The sequence below is a fragment of the Myzus persicae genome, unplaced genomic scaffold, assembly GCF_001856785.1.
Source record: "Myzus persicae strain clone G006 unplaced genomic scaffold, MPER_G0061.0, whole genome shotgun sequence".
NCBI lineage: Eukaryota > Metazoa > Arthropoda > Insecta > Hemiptera > Aphididae > Myzus > Myzus persicae.
In genome coordinates this window covers 574,345-600,976 of record NW_019104233.1, presented here as the reverse complement: position 1 = coordinate 600,976, position 26,632 = coordinate 574,345, and the positions used below count along the sequence as shown (strand labels likewise).

The 26,632-nt window shown below is 28.9% G+C and overlaps 1 protein-coding gene across 3 annotated transcripts in view; it reads left to right on the top strand.

The window, feature by feature from the left end:
• The first annotated feature begins 1,959 nt into the window (after window positions 1-1,959).
• LOC111040317 overlaps window positions 1,960-26,632 on the top strand; it is a 96,071-nt gene continuing 71,398 nt past the window's right edge. For 2 of the 3 annotated variants that reach the window (XM_022324186.1, XM_022324184.1), the window contains exons 1-2: window positions 1,961-2,127; window positions 18,479-18,881. In XM_022324186.1, coding sequence (XP_022179878.1) covers window positions 18,599-18,881 — 283 coding nt within the window. In that variant the 5' untranslated portion in view covers window positions 1,961-2,127; window positions 18,479-18,598. Of the gene's footprint in view, window positions 2,128-18,478; window positions 18,882-26,632 lie in introns of all 3 variants that reach the window. The other variant, XM_022324187.1, reaches the window with a different exon arrangement.

Genomic DNA, 26,632 nt, shown 5'->3' with positions numbered 1-26,632 from the left:
ATACTTTTGACTCCCTTTAGTACCAACTAGATACATTTTGAACCAGGAATCACTCCGAGTTTAATATTGAAGCACTTAACTGCTACAAAAGGAATACAGAAAAAGAGCATTCCATTGTAAAACCAATATATTGATTGCTCTGCTCAGAATCTAAAATTAAATGGAAATAGTACAAAAATATAGAAGTTGTTATAAAAAGCATGTCCATTATTCTCACTTATAGTTTCTAAATTTAAATTAACTCCCACAAACGTAAAGTTAAAAAAAAACACTATATTTTCCATGTGCAAGATTGACCGATTGTCATCGTACATTATATTAGTTTTCGTAATAAATATTTAGGTGTATTACGAGTACTAACAAGTTTAAACTGTTACCATACGAAATGTGGAATTCAATTTAGTGTTATCAGTACTATACTAAGAGTTTCAATATTCAGAAGAATGTCTATGAGTGAAAAATATAAAATGTACGCATTTCTTTTGCAAAACAATATCATTATTAATAGGTACGCGTAGGCGTAGGTACTTTTTAGAAAAAAAATTACGATTGTTATTCAGAAAATATAATATATTATACCTATACCATGTACAGTGTGAATAATATATCATGTAAAGTTTCAAATTTATTTAACACACGTGAGCGAATAAAGTTTGAATATTTATTAGTCTGAACACTGGACGAATCGGATGTTCTGCGGCTATATATATCGGATAAAAAATAAATAAACATAACATCATACCACGTGAATTCGTGCAATAATGTATATTGTTATTTTTTAAGAAAACGTTGTCGATTTGCTGAGCTATAATTTTACTCCCAACAACTATTACGAACGAGAAACAAATATAATATATTATTATTGTGATACAATCACTGGCCCCACTAAATCATTTTACTGTCCTATGTGTACCTATAGGTACCAAACATACCATAAACGTGTTACGCGAGCGGTCGGCGTTCCAGTGAACTTTTCAAAACATCGCGAGTTGCTTTCGACACATAAATATTCCCCTCCCCACTCTGAAGTATATATCTGTAAAAATAAAACGTAAAATATAGTATTTATTTTGTCTTGCGAGCAGTATAAACACAATAAACAGGCCAGTGTTTAGACTTTGTCACCCACTTAATTTATTTTTTTGTACTGGCGTGACAAAAATTTGCATTTACAAAGCTGTCGATATTTATTTATTTAAAATAAGATAAGATTTAACACTTATATTATTATTTATAAGGTTAAAATACTGAATTTGCTGAGCCAGTTAAGATTTGCCGTGCATTTAAAATGTGCAGTAGGTATGACACTATAGTCAAGGATCATCAATTAATAATATATTGAAGGACCACTTTAGTAATTCAGAACATTTTGGGAACCATAATATTTTAATGAACCCGTTTATTGAAAGATATTAAAGGTGAAATAAAAAATAAAATGAAGTTGAATGAAAACCTCATTTAATTTATCATAAACAAAATACATTTCTTGTCTGCAGACTATAGATAAAGTTCGTCTCCCACTGTCCGCCATTTGGTGACCCTTGCACTAGACCATTGCTCTACCCCCTAAGTTTTGCCCTTCAGTATAAAGTAAAGTATCCCTCAGTTCACTCAGGCCTTAGTATTTATTTTTTTACCTTTACGCATACGGACTATCGATTCAGTGGAGCAGCATGCACACAGGTACAATGAATTATAATTTAATACATAAAGAGTGCTAAATGAAGTCAGGTGAGAGCTTATTTATAACAAGTAGCGTACGTGAGGCACAGTAGTTGCTTTTTTATATTTTTGTTTTTTTTATCCTTTCTTTTGGAAGGGCTAATTTTCGTGCGGTTTTCGTCAGGAAAGGAAGGGGCGGGTACGCACACTATTGCCAGTCCCCCTTGTGCCTCCCTGCGCCCATCTCTATTCGCGTGCGGTGACGTCGTCGTTCAAGTCGGTAACGTTCGGGAGTTCGGGACATTCAGTTCACCGTCGACTGTCTACCGCGACACACGTGCCGCGAGCCACCCACGAAATCCAGTCGTAAATACACAAAAAATATTTTAATTTTTTTTTGTGTATTACGTTCTTTCAACACGCTCGACTTGCCCGCCACACAGTTGTTGTCCTCTGTGAACCAAGGTAATAATATATTTGACTCAAGACACGTAGTAGAAAAGTTGAACTCAAAAGTTAGTTTATATATCGTTATGATTATTTTTTTAAAAAATTAGATTATAGATGTTTAATATTTATAAAATGTGCACTTTATTCAGTCATAAGCTGTGGACGCTTGTTTATAAGACAAACAGCGATAAATACCATTAATAAACCAAGTAAATAAATTAATAAACAAGACATAAATAAATTGCAATTTAGTTCCACAGGTGTTTAGGTCTGTACTATTTATAATGACCTTATACGATTATACACGCTGTACAGAATATTCACATCAATAAGTATTATGATATACGAATGATAAAAAATATTTCTAAAATAGAGTGGGTACTATTATAGTCTATACGTTCTAGCTATACAAAAGCGTTTTATGTTTATCTAATTAAATCTAATAATTTTGTGATAGTAGTAAATATAAGTAAACTAAAACTTTAAGTTACACAATTCAAGAATGTATATTATCATTTATTGATAAACGATTAAAACGTAATAAATTGATAGTATTGTTTTATTCTTGTAATAACAAAAAATAATAAGCCATTGTTATATTACCTATGTCTTATAGAAATCATAAACATTAAAAAGTCTCCAGGTATTAAACATACGAGTAATATGAGGTCAAGCAGAGGCTTATAAGTGCTCGTGGTCTCGTGGCCTCATGCCCCTCCCCCCCCCCCACCAAAAAAGGCTGAGAAAATGTAAAAAGTTTTGTATATGAATTGATAAACAACATTTCCATTCTATTATTATGTATGTATGAGAAGTTAAGAACACTTTCCTGAAGGCCAGGATGATTTTAATAATGTCGCTTTCATATTATTATTATTTTATCATCATTTTAATAATCATTTAACATCAATATAATATAATGTTAACATATTATTCCAATAATTACTGATTGCTGTTCTTAGAAAAAATAGAACATAATGTACCTAATATATTTATTCTCCATAGTTAATTAGTCTCAATAGGCAATAACATTATATTTAATTTAAATGTTTTTAAATATAATACGGGTAACATCGAAAACCACTAAAAAAAATTATCATCTAAATACATTTTTTTTACTTAAAACTGAATATAATGAAACGAATAGAAATGTATGATTGAGTAAATTATCTAACCGAAAAATGATGTATCAATCTATTTTTTTTGCATTATCTATTAGAAACACCGAGCACCGTTATAGTGCAGAAGATGACAAAAATGATTAGGAACTTGATCATTAGGTTAGAATTTTGAGCACTTTAACGTGGTGCAATAAGTCTTACATTATAACTTATAATCATATTTTGGTAATAAGAAAAAATAAAACTGTTCAAAATTCGAAAATGGTATTTTTTTACATTCTTTTACGTTGTTCTATTTTTTTTTTTTTTTGACAAATGTTGTGTATGTATAACTTTTGAAACACTGATTTATTCTATATTTTGATCTTTGTGGTATAGGTATGTAGGTATCAGGTATGTATCCATTATTTTCCCCTGGAATAAAACCCTAGATACGCTCCATGGTCAAGGAAATAATATATTCGATGAGATTTTACGACTAACCACATTCTTTCTACCCCATTCTGACCACAACTAATCTCTTGTTTCTATGTATGTAAGGATATTTCCTTCAGTGAATAAACAAAGTCAAATTGAATGTGAATAATATAATTCAAATTTGTTATAGGAAACCGTTTTGTAGTTATATTAAATACTATATATTTTACTAGATACATTAAATATTAGTTGTTAATCTTAATAATTTTAGTGAATTTGTTTGTCAATTATCGATATTCAGAATACAATTTAAACATAAACTTAGCCATGTAGGCAAACAATATAATATTAGAAGTTTGATTTATCATGTATATTGAATTACATTATTTGTTTAGCAGAGTGTACACAACAAAAAATTGAAATTCATTAAAAAAAAACATATTTTTTGTTTTTAATTTAAATTTGTTATGACCTCGTTGATAAAAATATTGTAGATTTCTAATATTTTATTTTAAATATAAGAATATAGGTAATAATATTGTCACCAATAAATGTCTTAACGAAAAGTGAAAAATAAAACAAAATCATTAATACATTTACTGATACATTTTGGATATGGAAATAATTAGGTGTTGGTAGTTTACCTTTAGTGGAAAGTATACAATCATCTAAAGCAATTCAGATGCATTATAACAATAAAATTGTTATTAAGAAGTTTAAAATATTAAAAACTGTTTAAAATGTAAAGAGCTTTATCTGTATTTTATAAAAGGGTTCACTTCAGTAAACAACAGCTTGATGTTAAGTTTCAAAGTATTTTATCAAATGGAAGTTTCGTACATTATATTTTACCAACGTTTATTTCTGCAGGAAGCATAACTTTTCCTTTGTAGCTAATGGATGTTGAGTTATAATAGTTCAAAATGAATGCATACGGAAAAGCGGTTTGAAAGAGTAGGTTTGAGGGCTTCTAGTTTTTACTATAAGGCACGCAACATAACATTAATACGAATTCTATAGTAAATCGTAAAGAAAACAATATGATATATTTCTTAAGAAGTACCTATATTTTGATCACACACATTTAAAAGTTTTCAATTACAAATCTAATCACGTGTAAAGTCTTAAACTGTTTTAAGTCCGGGAAAGAGGAGAATTATAGAATTTGGATACGTATTCTATGTATTTCTAATATTTGAAATGTTTACGAATAGCTGATTTTTTATGACAATTTCGTTGATAAAATAGATATCGCAATTGAATTTTTTTTGATACATTTATACGTTAATTGTCGCATATTAAAAAGTTCAATATAATTAATTTTATTATACGAGTATATTTAATATTTTTTATTATAATAATGTTACCTATTACACGATTTAGTATTTTAAATGTGTATTATACAAATCAAGCCTTCATCTATTAAAAATATCAATCAGGTGATAACGAAGTTGAGTAAATTTATAAAATATAATATAGAAATCTAACAGAAATATTTGGGGGTACTTGAAATTAGAAATTATTATGCAAGTTTACTAATAATTAATAAGCCATTGTCTTGTCTTTTAAGTTCTAAGGTGAAGTTATGTTAAATAAGATTATTAATAATTTAATACGTATAATTATTATCTTACCTTACAATTGGACCGTTTTAAGACTTCAAAGGATATAATATAATGTAAAAGCTTGAAGTTTTTACGTTCGACCTGCACAATAATGGCTGATGATTTACGACTAGGTAACTATACGTTTAGTATTGGTCGCCATTCGCCTGCCATAACCATCGTACATTTATTATAAACAATTAAATAAAAAAACAAGATTATTTATCGCCAGTGTTGGTCAGTAACATAAAATTAGAAATTTATAGCAGCGTGTTCTGATTACCTAGCTAGGTACCCATCTTGTAGAAAAACAACAGTAAAAGTATTATAATATTAAGGCCATACAATTAATTATTTTATAAAACAACAAAATAACAATAACAATATATATAAAAACAGTATTTTCTACTATCATGGCATTATCTACCATTATTACTAACAACATTTATAATTCATCTTTAAGTTAGAAAATTCCAAATGTAATCCTTATTTTATTATAAGTAAAAGCTGACAAATTTTAAAATACGTAAGTTATATTTGGGTGATTACATTCATCACCACCTATATCAAATAATAATTTGATCTGAATAATTTTTGATTTTCAAGTATGAATTTAAATATTTTTATCACGTCATTGCCTTAAGTTATTTCCGTAATAATTAAGAAAATAAGGGAAAGTACAGAACAAAAAATAGGTAGGTATTACTATAATAAATTGAGATACAATAGGCATACTGCATATTCATAAAATAACCAGCACAAAGTCTGGTTGGCAAATTATTATTTTAATAAAAAGTTAAAGAATTAAATCAAGTGTAAATTAAATTAAATCAATTGTAACATAAAAAAACTTAAATCAAGATTCCAAAAATACAGGCTCAAAAATACAAAGATACAAATATTTTTTTTTTAAATTTGATGGATAATATTTTATATAAGAATAATAATTTAAGTGTAATAAACATATTATTATACTATATGTTATGAATTACTAAAAGTATTATTTAGGTAGGTAACTCATGATTAATTATTGAAATTATATTATTGCATAAAAAATACCTTGTTTACGCATATAATGTCAAGTAAACGTTTTAAGTGAATCACGATTGAATGCTGAAATTATTAAAATGATTAAAATTTGCTTTTGTAAACATTATAGAATTAAAATTTTTTTATTTATTGATGAAAATATTTTGTTTTTCGTTGTACATTCTTAAAATAATACTTTTATATACGTACCTATGAAAACGTAGAAAAAAAAGTTTATTTAATGACCAATATGTATATTAATTCGATTAACTACAAGGTAATATTTTTATTTATACATTAATTTTTCATTTTACTTATCAGAATCACTCAAAAGAATTAAAAGATGTCAATCGTTTATAACCTACCTAAGATATTTTTCTTTTTTGTATCCTTTTAGATATAGTTGCATCTTATTGATATTTCACATATTTTATTTGCCCTTCTTTTGGGACTTAGAGACCGATTTTATGTGAATAAATATTGAGTTACCTACGGTTTGAAATTTAGAACCACTTTTACTTCAAATTTTTTTCTTTTACATTTTCATATGGTCCCTTTGGTCATTGAATTTTAACCAGGCTCAATTGTATTACACATTTCTTCAAACTGACGATCGTAACAAATTATTTATGTTTTAAAAAGTAACTCAAGTAAAAGTTATAAAATATTTGATTCTGTACATTAAATGCAAGAAAATAATAAAATAATAAAAATTTAAAAAATATACATTGTAGTAATAATAAAAATACATGTACTCGTACTATACATAAAAACATTGCTCAGAATGAATTCCGCATGAGTATACAATAAATATCGAAATATGTTTTTAGATTTAAATTTTATCTATCGTAATATGTACAGTATGAAACTCTACTGAGTCCAATGATATATTTTAAAAATTTAAAAGTATTATGTCCACAGAAATCAGTAGTTTATGATATAGGTAAATATATTTCAACTACTCTAGACTTTTCAAGGAGATATCCAAAAACTTTTGAATTTTAAATCACTTATTCCATTATACTAAGAGCGTTGTCTAAAAATTGAAATTGAAAAATTAAGAATTTACAGAGTTGTTCATATACTTTCAGAAACTTTTACTGTGTGTTACGACTTTATCATTGAATTCCTTATTTTAATCTTTGAAAATTAATTTTATAAGCCTACAAATAATAATTATAAGTCTTATATTAAAAACAAAAATGTTCAAAACTATTTATAAACTTGAAAAAATACCAGGGAATTTAGTAAATTTAGTAAATTCAATTTACTATCATATTGTATAGAAGATTTTGAGTGTATCTCGCCATTGAGTAGATCACTGTATAATGGATGTGTTACATTTGAATTCAATGATTGGAAAAAATGGAAACTCAATATCATAGAATTAGATGTAAGAATTGATAATTGAGTGGCGATTCTATTTCTAAGAATATTTATAGTTTATTTATAATATTATTAACTGTACCTAATATATACTTCTGTTAGAAGAAATGTCTGTTTAACTAATATTGATTATTGATAAAAAAAAATCAAATTTATTTTATTACTTATTACATATTATTTGAATATTATTTCATATATTATTGTTCTTTGTTTTAAGTCAACATCAACATTCCGTACATGACGACGTAAATAGAAGAGTTAAAAATGTTTAAAATTAGTCTAAATATTATGAAAATATCGTGTTAAAAATATAATTATAAACATAAAAACGACAAGTTTCAAATTCTTATAGTTAATATTTTTAAAATTACAACATCACTATAATAGTTAGAGGTAACTGTTATTTCTCTTTGAAGTACTTTGTATTTTTAATCGTTATAAAAACCACAAACAAAGAACCTCTTATTGTCATGCTGCGTTAATTGAATAAAAAGGCGAAAAAGTAAAAAATTTTGGATAAATATCTCAAAGAGGGCAAAACTATTCTGAAAATTATACATCATATCTAGAAAATGCTATTATAAATATTATATAAATTGTAAAAAAACATAGTCTATTTCGTCGAATAGTGAATTTTGAGTTAATATTCCAGTTTTCTAGATATTTTTTTCGTTTTTCCCGATTATTTTTAAAAGTACATACTAGGAATTATGTATTCCCTAAAGTACCAACTACATTCAATTTGCTACATGAAACCACTTTTAAAGTTGAAGATTGAAGTATTTTAACTGATACTAAGGTGGCGTCAGGCATAAAAAACACACACACACACACACACACAAATTCACGATATAATATAATTGCTAAACCTATACATTTATCGTTCCGCGTAGAATCTAAAATTGTGAGCAATGTACAAATTAAAAAAAGAAAAGTTCATTATTTAACCCCATAAACAACCATAACACTACATTTTTGCATAACAATTGTGTTTTACCACAACTCGATTCAAAATCGTGTAAAACTATAATTTATCCACAATATAATATAAACAATTTTACTTTCTTACTTACTTATAAGATAAGAAACATAAGGAATTTGTGAACATTTATTACTACCTACCGTAAGTCATTTTAAAGTTGGAATGGGTAAATGGGTTATACCAAAACTAATAACAATAATATTATTATTAACTCAAGAACAATGCATTCAAATAAATAGGTACATTTGTTCAAGGATTAAACTTAATATATGATATCATTAAGTATAAATGAATTAAAGAAGCGACATTTTCTTCTTCTCTTTTCGTGAATATTTTAAATAAAAACTTTCACCGACAGAAATGCCTCGTTCTAAATAATGAAATTAATTTCATTGAAATTATCTGTTTTGAAACACCGTGTAAATGATTGTATTTTTTTCCTTCCACGGTGCTTCAGCTCAACAAAAAGGGCGTGAATTTGATTTATTACGCTTTTTAAACTTCTCCAAAGGTACTGCTATCAGTACCTTGTTTTCAGTTACCCAGTGGCCAGCTTTATGTACATCGGTACGTATCAGACGTGTCAATCGTATTACGTAAAACTAGATTTTATTTATGACTTTCAATCCAACTTTCGCCAAAGATATGGGGAACAACACTCTAGTATAAAAAATGTACACTTTTCAGTTTTCGCGCTTTTGTAAAATAATAAACTGCATATCATTATATCATCGTTCGATGATCGTTTTACCGATCGTGTCACCAATGCCGTTGCCTCGATCATATTATTATAAGTAGCAGTAGTCGCACAGTGGAGGTAAAATTTATTCATGTGTTTTATTTTTACTTACGATGTTGTCAATGTCATTCATAAATCATATTTCGCCAATGTTAAAATAATAAATGCACTTATATAGAACATTGTAGAACTTTGAAAATCAAACTAATATTTTATAATACGCTTATTCACTTATCCGCACATATCGAGGGGACGCGCTAACTTCAAACTTTCCAGCGCACGTATTTTTAAGTGTTGACATTTCGAGATTACCAAGTTTTCTGAAAATCAAATATGATAATATTGAATATATTTTGTGCGCAAACGATAATTGCTAGAAGTACTTTTATACATGCCATATATATTTATATATATATATTATATATATGACATACCCATAAGTCGTTTACACATAATATATATTATATTGCTGCTGTGAACGTAGTCGTCTGAATTTGGTGCCTGTTGAAAGCAGTCTTTGTGCTGAAATTGTCATTGTTCAAACATAATAATATTATTAACCGAAGTATACGAATTGATGTGCAAATTTTAACTAACGATGTCTACCCGCCTTACATACCTAAATGCGCACAAATAACGATGAGAACTTTGTTTTCATGCGAGAAATTAGTAAATTGTTTTGATAACCTCATGAGTTTCGTAAAGGGATTATGATTGCAGATAATATTGTATTGATATAGAACCTTAGGTGACCATACGTCATGTTCAATACGGGATTGTCCCTTTTTTATCGCATCATGTCGCCTTGTCCCGGCAGACCTTGAAGGGGACGGATTTTGTTTGTCCCGTTATTAGTAGATAGTCCTGTTATCTCCATATTATTTTACTTATAGGGCAATATATATTTTTAATTTTTTGTCATAGTTACAAATCAGATCAGAGAAAAGGTTTTCTCCTAATATTATAAATATTAATGATACGCCTAATTAACTACACAGTCGTTACCGTTAGTACAATTTTCTCTTGGACCTTTACTAGCCTTGAAGTGTGTATTAAATGTATATTTTCGTAACAACCTGTAGCGATAGTGCTATTTAACTAACCACCAAATTGTGGAATAACATTTTTTTAATAAGTTATATCTGAAATAAGTTTCAAAATAACTGAGAGATAAAATAATAATAATGACAGCCATGTTATATTATTTCAATGTAGGTATACGTATACAGTTGAATTTGGTTAACTCGAACTTTTTTAACTCGAAATCGCTGATATGTCTAACTTTTCCCCGAATCCTAGTATTTCCAATTGTTGAATTATCCTTGGAAAACTCGATTTATTTGAAAATTCGAAGTTTTTGATGGTGCCTTCTTATTTGAGTTAAACAAGTCCGACTGTATCATAGTAAAAACTGAAAAGTGCAATTATTTTGATATCGGTCTGGGTATCATCAAAATACCATATCTATAATTTTAAATATTATTATGTTGGAATAAAGGATTATGAATATTTTATATTATTACAATTATTATTATTTAACGTGTACCCAAAACGTACTAATAGGTGTATGTCGACAGTAATAGGTGAGTGGTGACTGTCAGGATTCACCGTATCTCGGAAATTCTGTATGTATAAGAGATAATATTTAGACAAAAATAAGGTTCAGCCTTTGTTTCAGCATTATTTTTACAACAACCATATCATTCAATTGCAATTATTAATGTACGTGTTTGGGGCATTTAAAAAAAAAAATAAGCTCTCAGAAGTGTTTATATATCTATGTGTATAACTAAATAATACAATAACTACTACTACTACTAGTTGTGTAAAACTTGTAATACATCACGGAGTACCGAGCCTGGTTTTTTGTAGGTCAATTCAAACTAGAGTAATAAATGTTGAACAATTTCACTATAAATAACATAATATTCAAAACAAATGTCCCACTTTTTCCTCTCCTGATAAACGTGTCTTTTACCAAAAGCCCTGTATTTTATACACTTATAGTTAATTTCATAAACTTTATAAGTACAAAAATGCATATTTTACAGAATATCTTTAGCTCCAATGAATAATTATTACTTATTTATAGTAATAAAACATTTAATATATATATATGTATAAACGTATAGTTTTATTTTCAGTATACGATTTTATTAAATTTTTCTGCTGCTTATTCAAAACTGGCAAAAGTTGTTCGGAACCATCAATCGTTTAATCAAACAATGAAAAAATTAGCATGCTCTAGTTGACATCTGTAAAATTATTTTACACCTATTTATTTTTTATGTTCACAACAATGTTAAATTATGCTTATTCATGAAGAATACATTATTTATCAATCATATGATGCTGAGGATGTCCTAGATCGAGGGTTGAATTTTTTTCAGTCGGTGAGTGAAAGGGTTATCTTTTACTTTAGCACAACACTGATTCACTTAGACTTGAATACACTTAAATTATACATTTTTATCAATTAATTTCTAATCGTATACAAATTATGTACGTTAGAGGTAGATAATATAATATAGTTCAGTACTAGCATAATGTTCAGCATAATTAGACAACGACATAGATTTAAACATTGGTATCTATTCTTATCATAACATGCGGGCACATAATTGCGTAATAATGTTATTCTGCGATGTAGATTGTAGGTCTTGGGTTTTCTGAGAACAAATTGCTTGAGTTGGAAGTCAAATTTTGGCCTTGTATTTGTTTACTGCAGATTCATAGTTGGTTATACATTTTTATTGTTTGTACTGCTTCTCCTCAAGGGTCATTTGTTTTTGGCGATAGTACAATTTCTTGAATTTTCTAACGATATTTTAAAGCTTGATGGATTTTAGGGTGAAATCTCCCAAAACTTACAAAGATGCAAAGCAAAAAACAAAAAAAATTATCACTGAGACAACCAATAAACTATTCAAAGCAATTGAATCAAAAATTGATTCTCATACAATTTAAGTTAGCGTACCTACGTATATTGTAAATAATAGAATACGACTGTGTAAATAAGACTTTTGAATTAACTGGTATAGTTGCCGATATGTTATATAGATCAATAATAATAATAATAATAATAATAAAAAACTATAACACTACCTAGTGAAAAGTATTAATACATTTTCATACAGCAAGAAAATACAATAAAAGAGAAACAATTTTAGTAAGGAGCTATAACAATGTACGTAGAGCCATATGCACTCCGAGTCAAATAACCCCTTTTGTACACACCGCCAGAATACGCCACTGATGTCCCAGGAGGATTTACTATTTCAAAGTGTAGTGGGAGGGGGGATGAAATGTAAACACCATTAGCTTGCCACTTTAAAATAGTAAATTCTCATGGGACACCCTGTATAGTTTAATAACGAATTATTTCTGTTAATGTTCCCAAGAAGAAAATTAGATGGCATTATTTTTTTAGAGTAGATCAATTATTTTGTTTGTTGTTGTTTATAGCAATTAATTGTTTTTGGAAATCTTGATGATTGATTTTTGAATAGTTTATGTTTAAAAGTAAAATGAATTAAAGTTGTGTCTGAAATAACGGGATTAATATTATATACGCCACCCAACAATTATTTGTGCAATATTAACATATTAATATATCTCAAATGTATTTTCATACAGTAAAAAATGTTCATAAAATTTTATTTTGGTAGTAGTAGGTACTTTCTATTCATCACACATATATTATTTAAAATTGAATTGTAAAAGACAGAAAATAAATTTTAGACTAAAGAAATGTAAATTTGGTTTTATATTTAATCTAATTTTAAAATTGTTTATTAAATCGGATTATTTGTTATTACTGGCGAGTATACAATAATATCGATATATTTATTCTCAACAAATTCACTATTATTTTCCAAAGTCAGAGTAAAAACGAGTGCTCTGCCACTGGTAACTGTATCCTTTTTGACTTTTACTTTTCATGACTTAACGGTGGAAAAAATGATCAAATAATGTATGCATTATATTATATTCTTGTATATATTATATTAACATGAATAAATTAAATGGTATGCATACAAATGTCATTATTAAATATCGAATAATACATTATGCATAGTTTGTTATACACACTGAAACAACATAAAACCATTAAAATGCATAATGTATTTTATCTAAAGGTGTAGATTTTTATAGAGTTGGCATTTTTTTGAACGGAAAGTTGAGCCACATTGACACACACAATGGTGTTTATCATCAATAATTATATACAAACGTTGACTATATAATGTATGACTCCCGTCTCCCGTTGTATGAACGATAAAAGTTTGTTAAAAAAGTTGATCGTTTTTAAACTTTTTTTATCAGGACACTGTATTCAAGATATAGGTAATGTTATATCAACCAAATATTGCGGAAACGATCTGTGACATAAATATAGATCGTTAACGTACGATATTGTTGTATTAAAACGTTAAATAGAACAATATCAAACTCATAGTATGTATTATTTTGATACGAAATTCCTCATGAGTTTATTTATTAAAAATTAAAAAACAATGTTGTCGTGTAAACAATAGCTTAAAATGAATCTAAATATTGTCATTGTATATTATAGGAACTGACAATTTAAATAATAACTGTCAATGAAGTGTTATACATTTTTACGATTACTATTATTTGTATTATAACAAACTAGTAGGTTTATTGCATGATTTAATATGCTTGAGGAGAATATTCGTTGGTACAATAATATGTTTGGATATCCAATGATGTCAACATTTGCCTTAAAACGCCTCATAAAAATGTATATTGCTTAACGTTGAACTATTCTATTAAAGTTGGACATTTTATAAATTTTGAATTACAAAATAATTTGAACTTATGTTTTGACGAATTTCATAAAAATTTTAACTTAAGACGCTTATAAAAAAACTGTCACTGTATTTTAGATACTTTTCAATTGCTTTTAACTTATGATAGACCTATTGTATTACCTTTTCATGATTTTTTAAACTTTTATTAACATAAAAATGTATCGATAAACAAAATTCTAAAATACATATTTGAATAAATTACAAGTATCTATGGTTATTCATTTTTGAGTTAAAATTTTTTTTTTTCTTAACAAATTAATATGAAATTGATTTTGTTAAAAACTAGCATTGAGTACCTAAGTATTCCTGTTTTTCGTTGTTTCTTCAAATAATTTGAAAATGTCCTTTTTACCACGGCAAGCACTAACTAGATCCAATTTTTTACCAGAAACCACCCTTAAAGTTTTAGATTGAAGCTTATTGACTGATACAGATAAAGAATGATGGCAGACGACAGTCAATAAAAATAGAACCCATTATGTAAAACACTAAAACCAATACATTCATAGTCCCAGTCAGAATTCAAAAGGTTATAACTTATAATTTACATTTATTGATTATTTATATTCTGTATAGGAACGTTTTAAAATTGTATGTATTAATTTTATGATTATGAAGTATGAATATTACGTATATATATATACTACGTATTAGTATATAATAAAAATATAAATAATAAAATCCAAAAGAATTATAATAGTTTTCCCTGTTGATTTTTATTAATTTTTTTGATCATAGGAACTTTACGTTCAATCGTATATCGCTGACAATTGTTTTAAGACTATCGTATTTATTTTAGACCTATTTTTAGATCTACTCGACTTCACTAGTAGAATACAAAAGTAAAAAAATGACACATGTTATTATATTGTAATTATTGTTGAGTTATCTTTATAGTTGTATACTAATACTAGTAGCTTTTGAATAAATTAAAAAGAAGAAATCACACGACAAATGTAACATGGAAATTGAAATTTTCAAGAAAATCGTTCAGACCCACAAACAAAAAAATATTTGGTGGGAAACTTTTCGTCCATCCAACAGAAGACACCGAGTTTCTAATGCGTACCACATTATAGACACTTACATTTTAATGCCATTTATAGTGTGTTCTGTAATGATATGGTTTGCCTTCTTAATTTTAAAAGAGTAATGCCTTTGGACTGATTATTATTATTTTTTTTAAAATAATGTGATGCGAATCGGGATTCAAATGAGTAGGTAGTTTCTGAGTTTTTGTACTTTATGAACCAAGGATAATTGGCCTCCATGGTTAGAAAACATAGATTCTGATGTTATGTACACTTAATGTATAAAATAAATGTAATAATATTTAGTCAATTACTTGTTATAGGTACTCATACAATTTATACAAATTATAAAATAACTATAAATTCATATTGATTAGTGATTACTGATTTCCATATACTTACAAATCTTCTTAACATATAATGTAATAATCCAATTAGTATATCAAGTAAAATAATTCAAAAATTAATTGTTTGACATTTGATTTAGATAAATCGTAATTAAAACAATCATTTGCTCTACAATTTACTATACAAATGGGTGGAGGGTGCTAATTTGAAAAAAACCATTTGTCCCCATCACCGTACACGTATACATTAATTAATGCCATGAAAAATGTAAGTATTTTAAAATTCTGTGTTTTAGTAAGTTTAAAAATTCCGAAAGTTAAAAATTAAATAGATGCACAATTTAGGTGTAAAATGAGGGTTGGCTCGGGTGTTTTCGGTAAATCACCGTGTTTATAGTTAACGTGTTGTTTTTGGCAATTAAAATAATACTATACAACGGCGAATCGGGTATTGCAACGAATCGACAAAATGATAATAAATAGTACTGCACACAATCTGATTTCGAGAAGCGTAACGCGCATTAAAATGGAAATGTATACGCCGCTTTTACCTTGTAATTTTTATTTTGATCTCTGTCTATAAAGATATATTAGTTTCCCCATTAAGCATCCATCATATAGTTTGATTCTTTCCGCCGTGTTATTATTTCTGACGCATCGTGTACGTTCAAAGGATTTTGAGTGTATTCATTTCTTAGTTTGTCTATTCGAATCACACCCCTTACAACGCATCTCGTTATCTACTTGGTCTCATCTATTCACTGAAAATATATCCTTGGAAACTGAATTTATCACATGATATAATGATGTCGGTTCGTAATGTTAAACATACCTACACGGTTCGGTATGATAATGTTATCGCTACATTCATTTTATATTTTCCGTATTGTCACATCGTTGTATTTGATTAACATAAATTTGTAAAACACTCAAATAACATAATTTGATAAAATATTCAAAAACCGTCGACGCAGATAATTGTCCGTTTAAGTGGAATAATCAATACAAATCACTACACTCATATAGGTCTCGGAAATAAAATAAAATATAATATTCGATGAACACTAAAGTTGATAATTTAATTTAATGTAATTTAAAAAATGCATACATATTCAGTTAATCTACCAAAAACTGGTCTAAACTAAATCTGATAATATGTACTCGTTCGAGGAGTGCAATAAATTATAATTACGAACGGTTTGACTTTTATTACTCTTGGTACTCATAGGAATTATATTTATTCATAATTTAAGACTATCAATAATAATTATACATTGTCAACAAACAACGAGCTGGGTACGTGTTTTTAATTTAAAAGTTAAACGAATTTCAGGGCAAGTTTAATTGGCCCTAGAAGTTTGGTTGGTAACAAAGACGATATTTTTGGTGTAAGTGTATTATTACCTTTTATTATTATCATTATTATTATTATTATTATTATTATTATTATTATTAATTTTTGTCGTTGTAAACCCGACATTATTCCATTCACGTATACGCAACAAAATATATAAATTCACCACCACTAGTAGGCAAATACGCATATTCAAAAAATAACCATAATGTTTTACAATTACATTCTAATGGTCTACACAATTGGAGTATCACAACAACCATAATCATTTCGTACCATAACGTCATTAGATTGTAACCCGGCGCATTGTGTATGCAATTTTGATGCTTGCATGTGTAGCGTAACGAATAAAATACAAAATCGACCATACGATAATAATATACGCATTACGAATTTACGTATATTACTAAACTATTGAAAACATTTTGATTAAATTATTATAATAGAAGTCTAATATACTGTGAAATAAAATAATTTGGTTTATCGATTATATGGCCACATCACGTTACAGCTATAAGAGAGATACATTTCAAATTACTTTTTTATGTTTGTTATTTTTCGATATTATTAAACATTGAACAATTATTTACAATTGAATTACATAAGTACCATCCATAATATATGTACCTAACCATGATTCATAATAATTCAAAAAAAAAATGTATTTGTCACGATTTAATATTGAGGTCGAATCATTTTAATTTAACATTTTTACAGAGGTGAAATCTGTAACTCATCTCACTCTGATCACCTCACAGTTAGCCGCTGGGTATGTTTAGAGGTTTGTTATCAAACATAAAAGTTTCAGAGTACTTTTACAAGTCGACGGTAGTTTTTTCTTATACTGAGGGAAACTATTGAAGAATATTCTATTCGAGATCAGTTTTATATTTTCATGCATGTTTATAAATAATAAATATAAAACTACACATATCATTGAAAAATAATTTTATCTCTTGGTGTTATATCGATAATAATGTAAAAAATAATTCAAACATATACGAATGAAGTATACCAACAAATTCATGTTTAAGTATGTTAAAAAATCTTAGGACTTAAACAAATTATTACTTGAATTAATGTTACATTCATTTATCGCAACCTTTCAACAATTTTATATCCACCGAAGTCCAAACATTTTTTTTTTATGTGTTTAAAACTATATAATAATTGCATTAATACAACAACAATACGTGTATGATAATACAAATGACATTAATCTGATCGATGTCACGTATACTATTCTAGTCATTATTTTTAATTATTAAAACGTCAGCTTGTGATTTCTTTGGACCAAAATATTATTTATATTATACTGACCTCAGTAGACCGGGTGGGCAGATATTAATATTGACGAGTTTTGTTCTTTGGTTGTTTTTTGCATCAATACGCGACGTCACAGTGAGTCCGTATTTGATTAACAAAAACAACGATATAAAAAAAAAAACCAATAAAAAACAATACCTAACGACTTTAAATACGTCATTATTCTTATCGATTTGATTTACTCGTGTTGTACAGAGCATGGACACCGAAGACGACGAAGACAATAAATTACGTCACGGGCCAATGGAATTCAGGACGGACCACAATCAAATGGAAAAAACCGAATAAATCCGATCGTATTAAAATATCAAGACTATGACAATCATTCGGGTCCAGTGGGTGTGTTGCGGTATCGTGTTGCTGGCGGCCCTGTGTTCGGGTGGCCGGCAATACGCGACCCGGAAAATTAGACACGACCACAAGGGCCAGGACGAGGGGACGCAACCGGACATCGATTTCGAGTTCGAGACGACCAAAGGGTTTCAGTTCGAAAACGGCGGAGACTACGACGACCCGTCCGAAGAAGGGATCACGTTGGACGTCGTCCACAGTTTGTACGATACCCGGAAAGGCGTCGTGCCCAATATAGTTTACCAAGGTAGGTACCTCTTATACGACTACGTCGCCGTTAATAAATCAGCACATTTTAGCACATTACAAATTCAATATTATCAATAGTAATAATATATAATGTAATATATAGGCACTATAGATTGTTTTTGTTTCGGAGTGCCAATGTATGAAAATACAAGTATGATGTATTTTATAAGTTTTTACACATTAATAAGTAATAACTGACACTGACTAATAAATTTAAAACGACTGAAATTTACTTATATTCGATACATAATGTATGTGATTATAATACTATATAGGTAGAGGACTGAAAATGTATTAGAATATTTGATAACATAAGAAAATATAGTTAATCTTGCCCTACGTTGGCTGAGCAACAGATTCGTATTTATTAGGTAAAAATTTGTAAAGGAATGTATATGCTATATGTTTTCTAGTTACAGAAGTAATATAATCTGTAACCAGGGGCAACTATTTAGATAAACAAACCTAAATTTTCTTTTTTCGTAAGCTCAAAAAAACTGATGTGTGAGCTACTCATTAGGTGCCTATAAGAATTGGAAAAAATAAGATATAAACACCCTCGAGAAGTGTATTGATATAACTGTTATAAAAAACTGTTCTGTAGCTTTTGAGACTATTAATTTCGGATGAACCAACGTCCATTCTTGGCTGTATAACCGGACTTCGCCCTTGAAAATATGAAAAAATATAAAATATAGCTCTATGTAGGGGTACTTCAGTTCACGGGTGAAATTGAGACGGTGTACCTCTCTTCTTGAATGAATTCGACCGAGAATGACGATTCACCCGTGGCAGAATTGGATATAACACTCGATATAAATCCAATGTGGTTCAAAACTACTCTCCAAACTTTTCTGATATCTCCTAGAAAAATTTGAAATTTCAACAAAATCGGTTAAGTAGTTTTTGAGTACCTATATAAGCTACATACATACATTAAACTTTCATATTTGTTTTATGATATAATTTATTTATTCGAAGGTCATAAACGCGACGATTTGATTTATGCTTTTACCTCATCTGCTCGAGTGACTAACGGCAACCATTTATATACAAAAATGTACATCGTAAATTTCGAAATCTCTCTTTGAGCACATCTCCGGGTTGGACTAACCGGATTCAATTGTAAATCTAAACCATCCAGGGACCCACCCGAACACACAAAAAAATTTCATCAAAATCGGTTCAGCCGTTTAGAAGGAGTTCAAATAGGTACACACGTGCAGAAAAGTTATGTATGATATAAAGATGATTAAATGTATTAGCACAAAGTGTTTGTAAAAAAATGTCCACGTCATTTACACTGCATAATATTTGAAGTTTATAGATTTTTAGCGGGAAATAGGAGACAATAATTTTTCAAAACAAAGTCTTTCTTTACAGAAATAATTTTTAGTGTCATAAAAATGTTTCAAATGTGCAGAGAGTATGTTTCCAAATTGAAATGGTTGTAGATTATACTGTAAAATACATTTTAAATGTCACATTACTTTGTAAATAAATCCCGCAGGCTGTTAAAAAAATGATCCCCGAAAATAAAATAAAATAGAATAAATATTATTTATTATTTTATATCCATAACTGAACTGTGAATATATTGTGAGAAAAATGTGTGGATTATACTGAGTGTTAATAGAAAATAAAAATGTTTAGTATTATGTTTTTTGGAGTGGGCAGGAAACTTTTTCATTGTTTCAGGTTTTCTACAACTATTCTTTTAGAAGTGTAAATTCTTAAATGAGTTCACAAAAAAATGTTTTATGAGATTTGGGTTGTCTCCGTAATACCCATTAGTGTGAGTCCACACTAATGGTTCATTCAATTTCAAATTACATAATAATAAATTATTACATAAAACTGATCCCAGTTAAATTTGGATAACCCAATATAGCGATGATTTTGTTAAAAAAAAAAAATGTAGCTTAATATTTTCTTCATGTTTTTTTTTGGTTACTGTAAGATTATTTTTCATTTTTAGTGTTTGTGATTTATCTGTCTAAAATCAAATGTAAAGAATATTTATTAGTACAGCCTGTAGTATGGAGCTCGTTTCACTCTTAATACTTATGAATTTATTTAGAAAATGATTTATACATTAATTTCTTATATTAATTTTAATCCGTGGACCATTCGTGTCGATTACCATAATATAATTGCACTTCATGCGTGATTGCACCGCACCGTTCAAGTCTGTCTGAATGGGCCTTGGTATGCACTCCGTAAGAGGTCGAGAGAGGGACGATACAAATTTCTACCAAGAGTGTACGTTTTCCATTGCCACCGATTCCCATTACCACTAATTCCCCTTTCCAATTTCCATTTCCACTAATTCCTGTTCCCACTAAAAGTGTACCTTGTCCAATGCCCTTGTCTTCTAAATAGTTCTAATATCTGTTTCCATCAAATTAGATATCGACAGTATCATCAGTCAATCGTCAAAAACTCATTAGATAGTTAGGTACAGTTTTAGTGAAAACGTGTAAGATATGCACTTATGCCCACAGGGGTGTGAGTGTGTACTGAACAATTTGTACTTCACAAGCTTCTCGCGTACTAAAAGATAAACTATAATTGTTTACCACAATAGTCATATAAACCGATCAAAGATAATTTTATATTTTCACCAATCCAATACATATACAGATATTATGTATAGTAAAAAATAATTAAAATAGCTATAATAGAGCCTTTAATAATAGACACTTTAATTTTAATTTTCATCGGTTGCAAATCTAAGTTTAATATTCATATTAATTTGAAATGTCTGGAAAAAAATGTTGAGGTCACATCTGCCGATCATTGAACGGTTGGTTTATCGATCGTAACCCTTAAGGCCATAACACCATATGAGGGTGAGGTGAGGTTAGGTATCATCGTATGGGTGTGATTAGAGTCGATGATGTTTGAGGAATTTGGCACCTCGCCGATGATGGTAGGCTGCGGATATACGCCGAACCGGAGATGAACAACCGTTATAATTTCTCCCCGTTATGACTTACGGTATTACATAACCATGGTTACGCAGGTAGTACCACTTTCGATGCCCTGTGAGTCTCGAGTTCCGGAAGTTCTTACGGGCGTACGTCCACTGCGTTTAAATTACACAAAGGCGTTGTTCCACTATCTCCGTGTCGCGTAGGATGAGCTTATTAGTTTTGGTTATCAGAGTTTGGTTGATTACGTTTGATATTGGTCACGGTTGTTTTGCCCCGGAGTATTGGTTAACTGGGTAATCGAGTTGGAACTGATATACCGTCACTGTACTCTGTGGTATCCATTGGTCGATAACACTAATTTACCAATCAGAGAGTGTGTTTCACACGATTACGTGAACGTGGTAGAAGTGAAATAGCTCCATAACTCTTACCCTACTGAACTATGCTCATGTTACATGTACCCAAGTATGTATTATGTGTAGTGTGTACTCATATATTATATTTGACGATTATGGTGTTTCGACATTTTTTTTTTTAAACATTTAATGGTTTGCGGAGGACGTTTTGTTACATTGTAAAGATTACCATCGATCTCATAATAATAATAGGTAGTTCATTGTATTAGAATTGTCTTAATAGTATTATCATCATATGTTATTGGACCTGTTAGTGATGATAATATATATAATATAGCTTAGCCGTAACACTACAATATATTATATTATCATTATACGTTAAATTCATCAAAGATATCGTGTTTGATATACGTTGATGAAATCTTATACCTATAATGTAGGTACCATATTGCCTTCGCGTCCGCCAATAACAACGATGCCCTCTAAACGACAATAAATTACTTTTGATCATTAATTCATTAAAATGTAAAGTTAAAATGAACAACATGTTGTTACTCTATGTTGTGTCAAATAATTTCATTTATTCTATGAAGTTCGACATTTTGTTGTGGCTGGTTTTTAATATTTTTGTCTTTGTATCTGATAATAATGAAAGAACCGCATATTTTAAGAAATCAATACCTAAACGAAAACAATAGTTGAAGAATTATAATAATATTATTTTTCATTATAAATATTTTCATACCGATTGATGGTGAGAATTTGATCAAAACTTCAATAACAATAAAAAACACTTGAAAACAATAATGTTTAAACATAAAAGCACATTATTTGAGTCCGATAACCTAACCTTTTTTGTGTATAAATGTTCTAAACCGACACGCGGTCATATAATATATTCTCGTTCAGAAAAACTAAAGTTCACCGACTATACCTATTATTTTTAAAATTGTTTTTTATTTTATTGTGTTGTGCATACAATCAAAATTTTTAATCCTGTTTTATTTTTACATAAATGTCTTGTATCACGATAATATATATTATATATCGATTTAAACTGCGTGTAAATGAAAAATAAAAACAACAGTGTATATATTACTATACAATCAAAAGATATATTTTTAACTGGAATTAAAAGCCGAGTTGCTGTATAATATAATAATATACATAATAAATTATAGTTCCTGGTGGAAACACAACATTTGAAAAAAAAAAATTACAGAAATATGACATTATTTTCGTGCAAGGTGACCTGGATTATTGAATGAAGTAAAAAAAACACATTTCCTGGCCAGAATTTAAATCTAAATACTCTGTTCATAATAAATAATATAATTACTTATACCAATATAGTAACGCCTTTTATAAGTGGTTCGTGACCCGAAATGTGAAATCTTTTACGATAAATTATTTATGCATGTACTTGATTATGTGTGCTTAACAATATTACTGTTAAAAATACAAAAAAAATATCGTAAAGGTACCTATATTTAATGTTTAGAGTATTTTTCAAGTGTAGTATGAAGAGCACCAGCACATACATGCAGAACGTTTTAATTAAACATTACATACGTTTTATTGTACTTTAATACCATAATTAATATAACCACGATTGGATTTATCGATTGTTGTAAAAACATAAAAAACACTTCTGACGAAAAATTAAAATTATTACCTCCAAATGTTGTGCTTCGCGAACAATTTAATATTAGATATAAAGCATAAAATATAAGCATTACTGAAAATATGTTTGTATTATATTTTGATTTTATTAATCAGCACAATTGTCTGCCTAATCTGTTTCACGCGTAGTTGTTATTCGTGTTTCATGTACTGTTGATGAATGTTATAAAATAAATACATTTAATTTCTACAGTTCTAAATAATATATGCGTGTGCCCATTAAAATTTTCATTTGAAAAGTTTCAAAATGCCCAGTGACCTTTCGTACAACTCAAGCATTGACAAAAAAAAAGAAAAAAAGAAAGTCACTATTATAATATATTAATATTGTACCTACACTGGGTTTACTACAGCGGGGATGGGGTTGAAAATAATCGTATAAAAGAGTTTCAACTTCCGGGCACTAGTACGACGTTCTGGGCCATTAGTGTGTTGTTTTTGTGTTCGTTTAAATGTATATATACAAAATGTATTACACATACCGCATTGGTCGACAACCGAATGGAAGCGAAAAATAATGTTTAATCTGAACGTTGTAGGAGGGTAAAACTCGGATGCATTTTGAAATAATAAAAAGCGAAATCGCAGATGTACATGTATGTATATATATATATTTATACTCAACTGTATACACACTATACATATATAAATTTATATTTATGTATATTGTATATAGCTACTAGCTAGTGATGTTATACCAGTGGTCTCCTGTGGCGTTTTTTACGCGTCTTCACCCTCACAACCGAAAGAAAACAGACCTATTAACATTTTAAAAATCTATGAATTTTCATAAAAAAATAAAAGAAAGAAAAATACGTTGTCCTTTTGTATGCGTTTATACATATTATTATATATAAAACAAAAAATCGAGAAAATGAACACGCACAAAAACTAGGTCAACTAAAATTAATGTTGCTCATAATAAAGCGCCACTGAGATTTACCCAGTAGATTAAGTATAGGACCACCACCAAACTCACATAAAACACGACCATGGTATTAAACACACGCCGTTTCTGAACTTGCCACCCCAAAAATGTCGACCGCCGTGACCTTGGGTAGCAGGTATGTTAATTTTTTCGATCGTGACACTGTACTCGTAGTAATTGACTAAGAGTTTTGTCAATAACATTAAATTACTATTCGTTCCAAAGTCCCATTTTAAAATGACAGTTTGGAATTTATGTAAATTACGTTGTACCTTGGTTTAGCGGCTTTTCGCGCACAACTATAATAGTCGATAACTTTTAAACAAAGTATACTCGTGACGGTCTACCAGGGCCAACAATTATGCTTATAATAATACTGTCCAAGTTTCCAGTAAATAATCAAATCATATCGGAACTTTCATTCGAATGTTATGTCCACGGGAGAAAATTATTACAATATTATGCTGCAGCTGTGGTATGTCTTACAAACCGAATTAATTAAGTGCTCATTTTATTGATTATTTTTTTTCGTGACTTCACTAGTAAAAATAATAGAGGTCAACTTCAAAGTCTCGTGGCATAGAGAACATATTTGCATTAAGTTTATATCAATCGTAATATATATGGTGATTTAATATTTTTCAATTTACTCATACAGAGTGGTTCACTGATTTATCAACATTAAAAAAAAAAAATCATACACTTGAATATTATTTAACATTATGGGCGAGATAAATATCAAAATAAATTCGTATCTATATTATAATATAGGTTACGATATAGTTACACGGTTACCAGCGTCGATAAATAAACTTACCTCTTATGTTATGTAAGTAGTGACCGTAAATAGAGATAGGTACCTATGACTGTTGTACCGCGACCATAAATTGAGAATTTTTCATCGGCGTCAAAAACTATTTGCTTTGTATTCCGTTGTGAATAATGTATTTTCGCGTTTAAGATTAGAATTAGTCGATTGATTAGTTTTGCACGAAACCAACTTTAACGTCGATCTGTACTAGTATCGTGGACCGTCTGGCATTCTTGAACATACTAACGATTATATAATCACTTGTGTAATACGAACGTTATATACTAATTTAATATTTCAATGATGACGTAACATAATTTTTTTGTAGGTTAGATAACAAAAGTCTGAAGTATAGTAATCGACAGGCATTTTAAACACCAAGTAAAGCTTTCATTACGTTATTTTTCCACAAAAGATTATGTTCATCTTGATTACAAATAATACGGGAACACAGGTAGTGAACTTAGTACGAACACTCGCACAAGATTTTAGTGGGAAAATTGGATTCTTCAACTACATAATGTGTTGTTCGTGTTCGTGTCTTCTCATTCCGTCATTATAAACGATGCCATACAAAACGTATAATAATATAATAACATCATCAACGTTGAAATATTATAAGTGATGTACGTATTATACACGAGTAGGTACGTTGCACACACACACGTCACTGATGCAATGAGTACATTTTGTTTGTGTTGTATACCGTGTATGTACCTACATCCAGAACTAGGTATATGGTTAGAACAAAGAGTGTTCTATGGTTTAGTGAATACTGAATAGTAGGTATACCGTATGGCGTATACGTGTATAATATTGCATTATGATAACATTATTATAATAAAAACGGGTTTTATTGAGGACATTTGAGAACCCATTGACACATTTTCGGTATAATATTACAAGATTTTCCATAATAACTCATGGTTTTAAAAATATCGTTTCCGGAAAAGTGGAAAAAAAAACAAACTGAAATACACAAAATATTATAGACCAAATAATTATACCAACTATTACATTGTTCAAGGCGTACAC